The following is a 13,134-nucleotide window of genomic DNA, read 5'->3' on the forward strand; positions in this document are numbered from 1 at the left end:
GGATTGCTGTATTGCTTCCAAAAGGCTTCGTTATGAATTTTCCTACATTTTGAGTTCACATAGGATTACAAGCTCAAAGCAAGATCAATTATCTGTCTTTCCTATTTCTACGGTTCAAGAATCACACTCCGATTTCACAAAATCTGCAGAAAATCCACGTACGCCAAGCCAACTGGCTTGCTGGCCAAGGCAATTGCTCGTTGGAAATGACAAAGGCTAGGCAGCTGCCCTGCAGCCTGCAGGGCACAGGGATCGAGGTTGTACAGTACACTCTTTTCACACGATGAACGTTGAACGAGCTTGTTGGTTCCCTTCCGCGACAAGCTTGGCCTGCAAAACGTTTGCTTCGTAAATGTTGGCCATGAGCTACGTTTGGGCAAAATAAACTGTTTTGCGAAAAGAAAAGGTAAACTGTGAAATTGCTAAAGGATACCTACTTTTGAAAGAAAATGTCACGTCGAATGTTTAGATACTAATTAGAAGTATTAAATATAGACTATTTACAAAACCCATTACATAGATGGAGGCTAAACGACGAGACGAATCTATTAAACCTAATTAGTCCATGATTTGATAATGTGCTGCTACAGTAATCATTTGCTAATTATGGATTAATTAGGCTTAATAGATTCGTCTCGCTGTTTAGCCTCCATCTGTGCAATTAGTTTTATAATTAACTCATATTTAGTCCTCCTAATTAGTCTCCGAATATTCGATGTGACACGGACTAAACTTTAGCTCGAGGAACCAAACGCCCCCGTAGTTGCAGGGGGAAAACACTTTAAATGTAGCCTAACTTTGACGCATTCATTTGCGTATAAATCAAGCACATGCTTCTTTTCTTGCCCCGATTCTAAAGTAATAGTCGATTATCCTAAGTCAAATTATCAAACCTAACCAACTTTATAGGAAATATGCATCGACATTCATAGCATCAAATCACTATCGTTAAATACATCATGAAATATCCAATTAGTACATTTATTTGGTATCATACATGTTTTTGTAAATGTGGTCAAAGTTGAAGAAATTTTACTTAGAGAAAATTAAGAGGATGGAGTGTGTAGAGCTGATATCAGGCATATACTTGAGTTTGAGTACTTATATTAAAAAAATGCAGTTCAATACTGCCGTGGGGATTTACAGTTTTTCTAGTTAAAATTTTACGATGAGTTGCAAAGATTTTGAACTTTTTTTTCTAAAATTTTGCGCGACATTGCAAAAACTTCTAATACTCTCTCTGTTCCAAATTATAGGTCATTTTAGGTTTATTAGATTTATAGATTTTGTTATGCACTTAGATATACCCCATGTCTAGATGCATAATAATAACTATGCATCTAGAAAAGTCAAAACGACATATACCCTATGTCTACATGCATAATAATAACTATGCATCTAGAAAAGTTAAAACGACATATAATTTAGGATGGATGAAGTATTAGATTGGGCATTGCATTTTCCCCAAAATTTTGCAAAATGGCGGCATGTTATGTTTCCCGTCCGTTGCAAAATTTTCATTTTTTTTGTTTACCCAAAGCCATATCTGTCCAAAGTTCGTCCGCAATCAGATGAAGGCAAAGTTCGGCCAAAATTTGGGCGGCACACTGAACCAAGGCGCTTCCTTCTCCAGCACTCCGAACCATATTTTCATGGAGCGCGTGGGCAGCCCGCAGCCGTGACGACCTCCTTCTCCAGCACGCCTCGTCCCCCTGCGCCTCCGTCTCATCACCACGCCGCGAAACCCTCGCCGTCGGGGAGGAGGAAGGCGTTGAGACCATGCACGCCGGAGGCGGCGGCCTCAGCGCCGCGGAGAAGGGTAAGCAGAAGGCGGACGACGCCGAACTCCCCGGCGCCGGCGGCCTCAGCGCTGCGGAGAAGGGTAAGCAGAAGGCGGACGACGCCGAACTCCCCGGCGCCGGCGGCCTCAGCGCTGCGGAGAAGGGTAAGCAGAAGGCGGACGACGCCGACCTCCCCAGCGCCGGCGCCGGCGCCGGCGTCCTCCGTCCTGCGCTGGGCCTCCGCCGTGCTCTGTTCTCGAGCACCACCACGGAGATCGAGGAGGCGCCTCCCTCGCCGCCTCCTCCGTCGTCCTGCCTCCTCACCGTGAGCCAGCTGGAACGGAACCAGGCGACGCTTGACTGCCTGCAGGCCGAGCTGCAGCAGCTGCGCGGCGGGCTTGGCGTCGGCGAGGGCTCGTCGTCCAAGTGCCTGCAAGGCGGCAAGCCGCGGCCGGGGGACGAGGCGAGGTGGTGCGCCGGCGCCGGCGTCCCACGCCACCCTCTCGGCCCGAGCTCCGCCGCCTCGGAGATCGAGGAGGCGCCTCCCTCCCCGCCTCCCCTGTCCCGCCTCCTCGCCCTGAACGCGGCGCGCGGCCCCGGCGGCCTCGCCGCGGCGACGTCAGGGCCGGCGGCGAGTCTGGCGGACGAGCTGCAAAGGAAAAGGGCGGCGCTGGCGCTGATGGTAAGCCAGCTGCAGCAGCAGCGCCGGGAACGCGGCGAGGAGGGCGGGTCCAGACGCCCGGAAGGCGAGCCTCGGCAGGACGCTGGCCCGGCGGCGGGGATACAGATGCTGGAGCACGAGCTGGGGACGATTCACGAGAGCTTGAACAGCTGGAGGGACCGGATGGTGGCTCTTCGTCTCCAGGAAGAGGAACTGCGCGCGTTCACTGAATCTCTGAAGGCTTGGGAGGACTTTTGGAAGCCGGTGCCTGTGCCTCAGCGCAAGAACAGCAAGGTGCGGCACTTCTTTCTTCCTTCATTCGTTTAATTGACTTGCATTTGCAACGATGGTAAAATTTCAGTCCCTCCAGCGCAAGAACAGCAAGGATTAGGAATGATTAATGTGAAAGAGTAGTGGTAAAGAATCGCCATAGCAACTGCCTGATCGCGAAGCTAGGAAATATGTTGTGGGTGCCAGCTTGTTGCTGATTTTCAACTAGTTGTTTAATTGCCTTTGTTTGCAGTATCATCTCAAGAAAGTTTACACTGATTTGATACTTGCATTAAGAAACTAGCTACCCCTTGGCTGCTTGTCTTTCCAACAAATCATCAGCAACGTCTAGTATTTTGCCAATGCCTACTTGATTCACTATAAGTTGCATTTGCATTGCACTCCTGACTACTCTTAACTACTCAGCTTCTCATCAGATTGTAGTTGTGGTCAAGCCTCCAAGTGAATCGCGGATTTTGCCCCAACCTATGAGTACTATTGATTCCTTGTGAATGTACAGACTAGCACAGTCAAATAACTCAAGTAGATCGGTCGATTGTCGACATGAATCCGTCCTGGATTAGATGTGTTAACCCAAAATATCTTCGCAGTTGCACCTTTCTAAATGTAATTATGGGTCACTGCAGTTAGAGCCATCAAGTTCATTGAGCTTACTTTGAAATACTGTGGGGACTCCCAACCTAGCACTGGATGTTTGAAAAATTAGCACTACAAATCATCAAGATTATTGAGGTTTATTGAAAGATATTGCAATTATGTTGAAATGGAAGTAAGATGAGCGTTTTATTGCATCAACTACATCATCGCATACATTTGTGCCTTGAACATTTACAGAGAAGCTGTCTAAATTCTTGCAGGTTGGTGGTACTTGCAACTGGAAACGTATTATCTCGGCGATTACTTTCGCCAGCGGGTTGGTGCTCCTCATTCTGTTTCGGACACTGCTCCCACTCCACTACCTTACTCACATCGTTGGCGCAATAATCTCTGTTTTATGGATACTTGGCACCAGCATTGCCTTTTGCCGTCAACTGTATGGGACATCTAGGACCATAAAGGGTTTCAGCCGTCATGTTGCCCGGCTCCTGTGTGTGTGCTTCTTGCTCATTGTTCTGTATGTCTTGTACCTCGTCTTGCGCCTCCTTGGTGGTACTTTTACTGGTGAGTCTCCCGTCATTAGCACCCACTCCAGCATTCTCGAATCTTTCTAATTTCCTTTACTTTTATCATCTCTGTATTGTCTCTTTTTGGAGCTGAGCCAAAATGCTTTTCCTTTCTGCAATATAGGTTTGCTTGGCAAGCGTCCGTAGAGATGCCGATGCTAGCACTTACACTCCGGCTTAGGTATCATTCTACCATTCAAGCACTTATTGACCACTTCTTATGTTTCCAGTATAATAGTGAATCGATTGGATTGTTTTTGCAGATATTTTTAGCTAAATTTTCTTTTCTCCATGTTTTGCAGGCTTGGGCCAGAAAGGCTGTAGAATGTGTTTGCGTGATGCTGGCATGTGACTAATAGTACAAAGTGGTGGACGTCTAAGCTAGATCAGTTTTTTTTAAAAATTCCTGGACTATTAAGCCCTAGCTAATTTCGCCTCGTGCTAATATGCTACTACATCCGCTTTTGTAATATGGAATTTAGGGCAAGCTAATAATTAGTTTGTCGTAAATTCATATATTTAAAAATGGAGGCAGTACCAGTCATCTTTGGAATTTAGGGCAATCTACCTTGCACTACTGGATCTTAAGTAACCTTTCACTTCCCAGATGAGTGACTATGTTGCTGCCTTCGTTTCTGAAGTCCCATCACTTTATCTCACTTTGTTAGATTTGTCTTCCTATTTTTTACAACATCATGTGTGTTGCTTGCTATTTCCTCCATCCTAAAAAAGTATGACGTTTTGGACAAACGAATTAGTTCATTTTGAACTAATTTTATTATCCTAAATGACATATTTAAAGATGGATGTAGTGCAAGTTTTGCAATGTTCCCATAGGCAATAGCTGAACATTGGTGGCTCAATGGTCAATACATGCTAAAACTTGACATTGTTGGACTGAACTGAAGGATCAGGTAGCCTCTCCAATAGCATAACTTGTTTCTAACCCCATTGTTTTTGTCGAAACATGCCGATCTTTGTACGTTGATCTTAGTTCTCCAATAGCACCAGCATCACCAATTTTGAACTCTCGATCGGCGAGGATGATGATTGGGCCCGCTGGTTGTTCTGGTTTCGTGGGCCGACGCTCATGGGTTGTGCAACGGCCGGCCCTTATGGGCCCATCAACTCTCCCGATTAAAAACAGGCCGCTGCGTGCATCTCTCTCTGTCTGGCCGGTGACACCAAACCTACCGGTGCCACCAACCTACTGCTCACAATTCCTTATAAAACCTCTAAAAAAACAATTCCTTAAAGACAAAAACAAAAAGAACTTGTGCTAACAACACACGGATTGCGTCACCAAGTTTGCAAGTCCTGTAGCTATTCTTCCTTCACCAATTGACATAGTTTTTTTATTTTATATGCGCCAGAGACTCAGTTAAAATTCAATCATGCGAATTTAAAAAAAACTGTCGCCGCAATACGTGTCACTTGTACTTCTCCATTGGTAACTTGTCTAGATCTTCCATTTGATCAATGTGATGTGAACTAGCTGCAAGTAAGGAGAGGTAGAGATGGTTTGGCCACCAGTCCATCCAAAGTACGTTCCAGACAGATCACTCCTCTTTGTCTTCCCTATAAAAAGCTATGTGCTGTTGCCATGAAATCCCAACACACTCCACAGACTCCATTCCTCGATCGCAGCTCTCAGCCCAAGAAACCTGAAGTCCTAAAGCTTGGCCGGATCACCAACCGTAAACAGCACGGCTCGTGCTACCATGGCTCGGGGGTCGTCGGCGCTCGGCCTGCGGGGGGTCGCCATGGCGGTGGCTGCGCTGCTCGTTCTCGTCGCGGCGCCGCCGCGGTGCGCCGCGCAGGCGGCGACGTCGGGGTGCACGGTGTCGATCCTGAGCCTGGCGCCGTGCCTCTCCTTCACGGCGGGGAACACGTCGTCGCCGGGCGCCTCCTGCTGCTCGGCGCTTGCCGGCGTCGTGCGGGCCGCGCCGCGGTGCCTCTGCGCGGTGCTCGGCGGCGGCGCCGCCGCGTCGTTCGGGGTCACCGTCAACGCCACGCGGGCGCTCGAGCTGCCCGGCAAGTGCAAGGTCCAGACCCCACCTGTCAGCCAATGCAACGGTAAGCTAACCTTTGAATCCGTGCGACACGCTAGTGGCTAGTCGTGGACGATCTTCGAAGCTGACCATTGAACCTGGCCGTGGCAGCTGTGGGTGCTCCGGCGGCGTCTCCTCCGACGGCGGCGACGCCGGACGCTGGCTCCGCATCTCCCTCCGCGCCGGCGGCCACCGCCGAGGCTCCCACCGCGCCGCCGCCAGTTTACAGCACCACAGGTGATTATCACTGATGACTATCTACTACTACTTTTTTCTGTGTTCAAATTTCAAATGCATGTCACATTTCAATATGAACTGCACGTTTGCGTAAGTTTGCTCATGAGCATATGTCCGCGCGTTTTCTCCATCGCAGGAGCTGGATCGAAGGCGACTCCGGCGACTGGAGCGGTCTCGTCGCACGCCGGCGTAGCTAAATCCGCGGCGATCTCCGTGTCTTTCGTCGTCGCAATCGCATCCATGATGGCTTTCTGAGTTCAGTATAACGCAGTGTCTTTGATTGGTTCATGTTTTGCTTCACTGCACACTCTGTATCTGAATTTCTTAAGAGTCAATGGACTGTATGTTTTGCGTCTGTACAAACAGTATGGTAGATGAATTCGAAGTATGCATCAATTGCTTGATCATTATTGTTTCTTGTGTGTGTATAATTATATATGAAGACACCGTTAATTCATATTACAGCACAGTGTCATCCAAGATCAGACATCTGAATGCACATATCAGAGAATAGACTCAGAAGTACATCATCAGCATGTAAAAAAGGATTGGTCAAGCTAGTTCTCAAAACAATCTAAATAACAGCTCAAGAATCAGATACAAATCTCCTCAACATTGTGTTACAAATTCAATAAGAAACTGACAACCCAGACCCAGGAAAGAATGGCCGGAGCTGACTAGATGAGCTTGGAGCAACCAAACTCTTTCATTTATGCTTAAGCATAGAAACCTTTCCGTAAATAGGATGTTGCAAGCAAAGGCCACCTGGATTCACAGCCATGGCCAAACACCTGTGTGGTCAGGGAGAGCATGGTAACATCCTGGTATAGTACGATTCCAACAATCCCGGCATCAACACACCATTGGCCACCTCCTTCACTGTCCTCACAGACCACTTTCTGCCAAGAATCAAAGCTTTCGACGTATCTTCATGCAGCCTGATGATGGCTGCACGAACGATGGGGACCGCCCTAGCGATGACGAGTCTGGTGGTGGTGCTGGCTTTCTCCCGGGCTGCGGCGCAGGGGAACGGCTGCTCGAGCGTGATGATGACCCTCTCCCCGTGCATGGACTTCATCTCGAGCAAGGCCCCGATCCCGGGGATCTCCTGCTGCTCCGTGCTCGCCGGAGTCGTCCAGACAGATCCCCGGTGCCTCTGCATGGTCCTGGATGGCACCGCGGCGACCTTTGGCATCTCCATCAACCAGACGAGAGCGCTGGAGCTCCCTGGAGTCTGCAAGGTCCAAGCACCACCGATCAGCCAATGCACAGGCATGTCGATGTTGTAATCCAATGCAGATCATAATCAATTCCTACTGCCCCTTAAACCCATCAGACATCAGTGCATGTTTGTATGATTTCAGGTGTCCCAACAGCACCTGCACCAACACCTTCCAGCAAGTCAGCAGCAACAGAGGAGGAAGCAGCTGACGCAGCTGCAGATGCGCCTTCAGGTGAAGTCATTGGTAAACTTGAAATTTGTTTTCATTTCAGATGCTTCTGGTAAAACAACAGTTGTCCAATTCCAGTACAAAATGGAAGACCAAATTGTACATCTCTATCTCTAGTGATTAAAGGAAAATATGGTTTGTTGCTGCCAAATAGATGAGTTCTTATGCTGCTTTTGGACTTCAGATGGTAATGCAAAGAATCCTTACACTATGTACCAAATGTCCCTAGATGATAAAACTTAGCAGCATTACCTGCAGTAGTTTGAATGCTTACAGCATTTCAGAGCATTAAGATGTATGTAGCAGTTCTTTTATTTCAAATTGCTCTGTGTGCTAATAGACATGGAGTGATGGAGGTTTGGCTGTTAATTGGAAAAAATATTTGGTAACCTGATAAGAGTATTTGATTTGATGCAGGAAACGGAACCTCAAGATCCACAAACTCAAAGAATGCAGCAAGTTTAATGGCCACAATGCTTATTCCCGTTTGTGCATTGCTCTATGTCTTCTAAGTGTTGCTACAACTTCTTCACTGGCTATCTCAGCATATCGGAATTAGATCTTTCCTGATCTTGTATAATCATGATTCTTCATTGCAGCACATTTTGCATGATATGCCTTTCTGACGTGTCGCATCAAACATACTTTTTCATCCAGTGAGAAAATCAATCCTCACCAATTTCAGTGGAATTGGTGATCGATAGCACATGGTGATTATCAAGGATAAGGAAATCGCCCACCAAATTCCAGTGAAATTAACATATGTCACGAAAGCTTTCCTGCTACTCTGAGCTAATCATTTTGATTGACATCTCGATGTCAAGCAGCAGTTTTCTGAGAACCAGGCTAATCGTTACCAATTTCAAAGAATCATACATTTATTTACAAAATTGTAGTCATATTTTGCTACCAAAAAAATTATTTTGTGACGTGTTGAGATGTTCATGTCAAAAAGTAATGCGAGACTTTGAAAAATAATTGTGCCAAACATGAGTTAAAACGTAAAAGATAGTTATCATCAACAACATTCTAGAACAGCATGCATTCTACAAGCCAATGTAGCTTAAGGACTTACTTCTCAAACTCGTGGTAGAAGTCGAGGAAAAACACCACATTGCAGGCAATCAAATAATGACACGCGGAACTAGCTAACATTAACTAAGAAAAGAAAATAACAGTGCCCATGGTAACTGGTAAACAATGAATAATACACAGAATAAGAAAATGAAGCATAGCATGGTAAGTGAAAAATGTAAATGTGGCATTACCAGCTGATTATGTGGATCTTAGAGAGATCACCACAGCATTTTATTGCACTGAACGAAAATGGTAATGCTAAACTGGTTTACTGATTTCTCAGTGGATAAAATAAAAATACAGACGATTATCAGTAAATGCTTCAAGAAGAAATAGAGCGAATTTCTGTATGAGAAATGAACAGAGTATGCTTTAACCCATAACTAAAGCACAAACGACAAAATACAGCATTGCAGTTGTGTGAATTTCAAAATTAACTAAAGCTGCTCAGAGTTCAAGATCAGCATATCAGAACTCATTATTGGCTTTTATACTTCCACCAAAAATGCGCATGTACTAAATAATGTGGTACACACAAGCAAGTTTCTTTTGGAAGTACAAAAGGCACTTCCTCAGTTAGTTCCAGAACATGTAAGATTTCCACCAAATAAAAATAGGTAGATAAGGATATCAGTGGTTGATTTGGAGAGTTCAGAGTTAGGTTGCCTAATGGCTAGTCGATAGGGCTATAGGTGGTTGCCTTTGGTTCCTAAGAAATCACTATGAATTGTGAGTAACATTCTCTTTCTGTTGTGTTTAGGCCTGCAGAATAGTATGTGATGCATTGGGAGTCACCATTGATACAGAAAAAAACAACCAACCTCCTATGTGCCTGCGATGACTATAACCACCCAGAATCAGAAAAGTCCAGGCGAAACTGTGGGTGCATATAGTAGAATGGACTCACCTCATTCTATTTCATCTGACAGGAATAAGCAGTCAACAGCAATAATGCTACCAATTTCCTGCACCTAAAAAAAACAGCAAAAAACACACCATATAAAGAAATCCTACTGAATCAGCACATCACCAATTCCCTGAGGCAACACATCTATGGATCTAGAGATAGCTGTATTCATTCTTATAAACATTTGAGGCGTACGATAAGTTACAGGAGCAATAACTTCACAATAACTTGTTTAGTACTTATAATGCAGAATAAAGGGGCAGAGGACCTGGACAAATTTTTCTTCATTTTCATCTGCTGCCTGTAAATCCGTATCTGACATTTCTTGTTTTTCTCTGTATCTATGCACAAAAGATTTCACATGTGTTGGCAACCATGGTTCAAATGCCTTTTAAACTTTGTTTGCAATAGATTGGTAATGAATTTGGAGATACAGCTTGCAGGAATATTTACAATGGAGGGCAAGGCAACATTAGTTATGCCCATTTGGATTTTGCTTGAACACTCGCAAGTAGAAAGCAATAAAAATTATAAATAATTTTACTTCACTGGATATTAGCATGTTCTGTTCAAGCAATATTATGATTAAAACATTTTTGCCATGCAAAGGATTTAAAGAGAAAAACAGGATGGTAATAGTTTCAGACGTTTATGATTTATGATTTGCATCTATGGTAATGATGTTTATGATTTACCAAGAAAATTTATATAAAGCAATTTCACAGAAAGGGGGGTGTCCCATACTAGTTTCATGCAGCAAATTTAAACGAAAAGTTAAATATCGCTTGAAGGATTACATGTATGCAGCTGCTTACGTTAAAGAAGATTAAATTTTAGTTCAATGGAAATTACAGATTACGATTGAGAAGAATATAATATCATAGAATTCTCATTGTTACACCTGTAGCAGATTCCATTATACCTTTGATAGTAGTATGAATTGGACAAATTCGGCAGACCAGTTACTTCTATTCTCTACTTGTTTATCTTCCACATCTCTCATGACTATGCAATCTTTCAGACCAACTTAGCGTATTTTTGTCAGGTTATGTACTTCATGCTACATCTCATGACAACATAAAATTCTAGACCATCTTATCGCATACTTATTAGGGTGTGGGTTCACACAATCAAATTCAGGCTCTCCCTATCAACAAAAAGTCTCATCATAGAAATGGCGACCTTGTAGCCAACCTAAAATAAGATACCAAATCATTGAAAAATAAGATACCAATTACCAAGTCATTCATGAATTTGTTACATTATGCAACACCATGCCGACATTATCATGATGAACACAAACCCAATCATGAGGGCTAGTTCTTATACTTTTCCAACTAGCTAAATCCTAAAGTAACAATCATGCCATTTCTGGATATTTTTTACTGAATTGCACCCAGCAAGTCTTACTAAAATAACAGAAACTAAGGGAAGAAACATAGGAGAAAAGAAGCAAAGATGCTTCATCACAACCCCTGCGATACCACGAGCCAACCTAGTTCAGTTCAGCAGAGAAGCTTGGGAGCTTCACAACTTTGGAGATGTGCTGAAATGTTGTCTCTCATTGCTTTGCCATTAGGATCCACCTGCTCGCAGTTTTCTTCACTGTAGCCAGTGTCATGATGTTTTGGAAGCTCAACAGTCGAAAGCAGTTCATCTTTGCAGTCTATAAGTATATTGTGAAGCAGGCAGCAAACAAGAATAATACTTGGCAACTTGTTCTTATCAGGCCTCCACATGACTTTGTGTAAGATCCTCCAGGATCCCTTCAGCCGTGTCAGTGCATTTGTTCCAAGAAGCCTAGCAGCTTTTTGGCAAGCATTAAAGTTGAGCATGGGGACAGACAGATTTTTCCCTTCATATGGAGTCATAAGCCATGGGAGCAGAGGATAACATGAGTCACCAGCAATGTATTCCCTTATCTCTGCATTCTCTGCTGAAACTTTGACAGGGCCATTCAAACGGTTCCCAGCTTCACAGAGCTTAAAAAACCCAGAGCATTTCATCAGGCGTGAGAATGTCATGCTACCAGGCCAACCAGTAACAATATCAATAAACCTCATCTCATCATCAACAATCCCTTGCAAGAACATACTGTAGTTCTTGGCTGGATCACACCAATCTTCAGATGACTCAACAGCAGGAAGTGTCATGATTATGTGGGTGGCATCAACAGCACCACAACAATTCGGCAGACCATAAACAGCCTCCAGTGTAGCCTTGATCTCCTCAATTCTCTCTTGTCCCGGCCAAGCCATATGATACCGAGCCCTCTCTTCCATCGACTCGATAAACCTCCATGTCACCTGTGAAACAGTAGACTGCCCCACACCAAAAGCAGCTCCCACCGACACCTGCGAATCACCAGATGCAAGCCTCCTCATGGCGATTGCCACTTGTTTCTCCACACTGAGCAGCCTGCCCTCAATGTTGATCAGTCCGGACGGCGGCCTCGAGATCAAATCCTCCCTTACAATGGAGCAGATGTAGTCAAAAGTCTTCCTCGAAGTCCGGAAGAAGTGCCTGAATGCTTCGCCCTCATCTGAAGGGATTTTCTGACCTGTCCAACAGAGCAAATCGAAACTTAACCACACACAGCCAGGCCAATATCCTTTCACATCATAACAGCATCACATTACAAAGCTCACAATTTAGCACAAAATCAAGCTAAAAGATTTAGTTTTTCGTCAACGCTAAGGCTGCGTACCCCCAAATCTTGGCACATTCACACGGATTGGTCCCCAGTCATGGAAATCGAAATCCACTGAGGATAGGGTAAAATCCACCCACCGAATCAACTAGCCCCCAAAACGGATGGCCCTGAAGCGGTAGCGACCCACGCACGCCCATCTGGGCAGGCGGCATGCCCGGATGTGCAGGAGGGCGCGGCGGCCGCCATAAAGCCCGGGTGGAGCGGCCGCCGGCGCAGATTTGGGGGAATGCAGCAACCACGGACGAGAATTCACGGAAACGGCGCTGGCGCGGGGCAGGGAAAGGGAAGAATCGGGCGGCGTATGCATACCTGTCTCGGCTTGCTTGTGGAGGAAGGTGTACCACCACTCGGTGTCGAGGCCGCGGAGCTCCGGCGGGAGCGGCGGCGGCGCGCTCCGGGTCCTGGCGACCTTGAGCTTGCCGGAATCCTTGGACTTCCGCTTCCCCTTCTTGGACTTCTTCAACGGCGGCATCTCCGCCCTCTGTCCTCTCCGTTTCTTTCTCCTAGTGCAGTCTGCGCTCGTCTCCTCCCGTCGGCCTCGTTTTATCGTGCCCCGGCGGCCCGGCTCCAGCCTCCAGGATTAATTACCTGGCCAGGTGATTTTCTTTCCTAACCTAACAAAAATATCTTACCATCACAAACTGGCAGGCAAGTGGAACCATGAATTTTGTAATCCCACTTGTCATTGACTATTAACAGTAAAAAATTTCCATGTGCACGCTATTTTTATTTTTAGCATTTTTGTATGTAATAATTATCATAAATGCTATTTTCTGTATATCACAAGCAAAAGTGTATAGGA

General features: G+C 45.4%; 4 protein-coding genes across 4 annotated transcripts; 3 read left to right on the top strand and 1 right to left on the bottom strand.

Moving 5' to 3' along the window:
• The first annotated feature begins 2,481 nt into the window (after nucleotides 1–2,481).
• On the top strand, nucleotides 2,482–4,473 carry LOC117843975 (uncharacterized). The gene is made up of 4 exons (XM_072291808.1): nucleotides 2,482–2,736; nucleotides 3,591–3,894; nucleotides 4,021–4,077; nucleotides 4,199–4,473. The coding sequence occupies exons 1-3, from the start codon at nucleotides 2,569–2,571 to the stop codon at nucleotides 4,041–4,043; spliced, it is 495 nt and encodes a 164-aa protein (XP_072147909.1). The 5' UTR covers nucleotides 2,482–2,568; the 3' UTR covers nucleotides 4,044–4,077; nucleotides 4,199–4,473.
• A 1,026-nt stretch (nucleotides 4,474–5,499) lies between these two features.
• Nucleotides 5,500–6,641, top strand: LOC117845722 (non-specific lipid transfer protein GPI-anchored 15). Its single transcript, XM_034726786.2, has 3 exons — nucleotides 5,500–5,972; nucleotides 6,059–6,184; nucleotides 6,321–6,641. The coding sequence occupies exons 1-3, from the start codon at nucleotides 5,618–5,620 to the stop codon at nucleotides 6,437–6,439; spliced, it is 600 nt and encodes a 199-aa protein (XP_034582677.1). The 5' UTR covers nucleotides 5,500–5,617; the 3' UTR covers nucleotides 6,440–6,641.
• Nucleotides 6,642–7,143: 502 nt separating this feature from the next.
• Nucleotides 7,144–8,274, top strand: LOC117845723 (non-specific lipid transfer protein GPI-anchored 5). The gene is made up of 3 exons (XM_034726788.2): nucleotides 7,144–7,456; nucleotides 7,549–7,638; nucleotides 8,053–8,274. Exons 1-3 carry the CDS (start codon nucleotides 7,144–7,146, stop codon nucleotides 8,145–8,147), a joined length of 498 nt encoding a protein of 165 aa, XP_034582679.2. The 3' UTR covers nucleotides 8,148–8,274.
• A 2,560-nt stretch (nucleotides 8,275–10,834) lies between these two features.
• LOC117845721 (protein ANTAGONIST OF LIKE HETEROCHROMATIN PROTEIN 1) lies at nucleotides 10,835–12,856 on the bottom strand. The gene is made up of 2 exons (XM_034726785.2): nucleotides 12,642–12,856; nucleotides 10,835–12,179 (listed from the first exon to the last, which is right to left on the bottom strand). The coding sequence occupies exons 1-2, from the start codon at nucleotides 12,802–12,804 to the stop codon at nucleotides 11,125–11,127; spliced, it is 1,218 nt and encodes a 405-aa protein (XP_034582676.1). The 5' UTR covers nucleotides 12,805–12,856; the 3' UTR covers nucleotides 10,835–11,124.
• Between the last annotated feature and the right edge of the window lie 278 nt (nucleotides 12,857–13,134).

Source organism: Setaria viridis, chromosome 2 (assembly GCF_005286985.2).
Source record: "Setaria viridis chromosome 2, Setaria_viridis_v4.0, whole genome shotgun sequence".
NCBI classification, from domain to species: domain Eukaryota; kingdom Viridiplantae; phylum Streptophyta; class Magnoliopsida; order Poales; family Poaceae; genus Setaria; species Setaria viridis.

Excerpts from the sequence above, each read along its gene's own strand:
- LOC117843975 (XM_072291808.1), top strand. The coding sequence starts at position 2,569 with ATGCTGGAGCACGAGCTGGGGACGATTCACGAGAGCTTGAACAGCTGG. Across the intron at positions 2,737-3,590 it reads CTCAGCGCAAGAACAGCAAG|GTTGGTGGTACTTGCAACTG; the intron begins GTGCGGCACTTC and ends AAATTCTTGCAG. Across the intron at positions 3,895-4,020 it reads CCTTGGTGGTACTTTTACTG|GTTTGCTTGGCAAGCGTCCG; the intron begins GTGAGTCTCCCG and ends TCTGCAATATAG.
- LOC117845722 (XM_034726786.2), top strand. The coding sequence starts at position 5,618 with ATGGCTCGGGGGTCGTCGGCGCTCGGCCTGCGGGGGGTCGCCATGGCG. Across the intron at positions 5,973-6,058 it reads ACCTGTCAGCCAATGCAACG|CTGTGGGTGCTCCGGCGGCG; the intron begins GTAAGCTAACCT and ends TGGCCGTGGCAG. Across the intron at positions 6,185-6,320 it reads GCCAGTTTACAGCACCACAG|GAGCTGGATCGAAGGCGACT; the intron begins GTGATTATCACT and ends TCTCCATCGCAG.
- LOC117845723 (XM_034726788.2), top strand. The coding sequence starts at position 7,144 with ATGGGGACCGCCCTAGCGATGACGAGTCTGGTGGTGGTGCTGGCTTTC. Across the intron at positions 7,457-7,548 it reads ACCGATCAGCCAATGCACAG|GTGTCCCAACAGCACCTGCA; the intron begins GCATGTCGATGT and ends GTATGATTTCAG. Across the intron at positions 7,639-8,052 it reads AGCTGCAGATGCGCCTTCAG|GAAACGGAACCTCAAGATCC; the intron begins GTGAAGTCATTG and ends GATTTGATGCAG.
- LOC117845721 (XM_034726785.2), bottom strand. The coding sequence starts at position 12,804 with ATGCCGCCGTTGAAGAAGTCCAAGAAGGGGAAGCGGAAGTCCAAGGAT. Across the intron at positions 12,180-12,641 it reads CCACAAGCAAGCCGAGACAG|GTCAGAAAATCCCTTCAGAT; the intron begins GTATGCATACGC and ends TCTGTTGGACAG.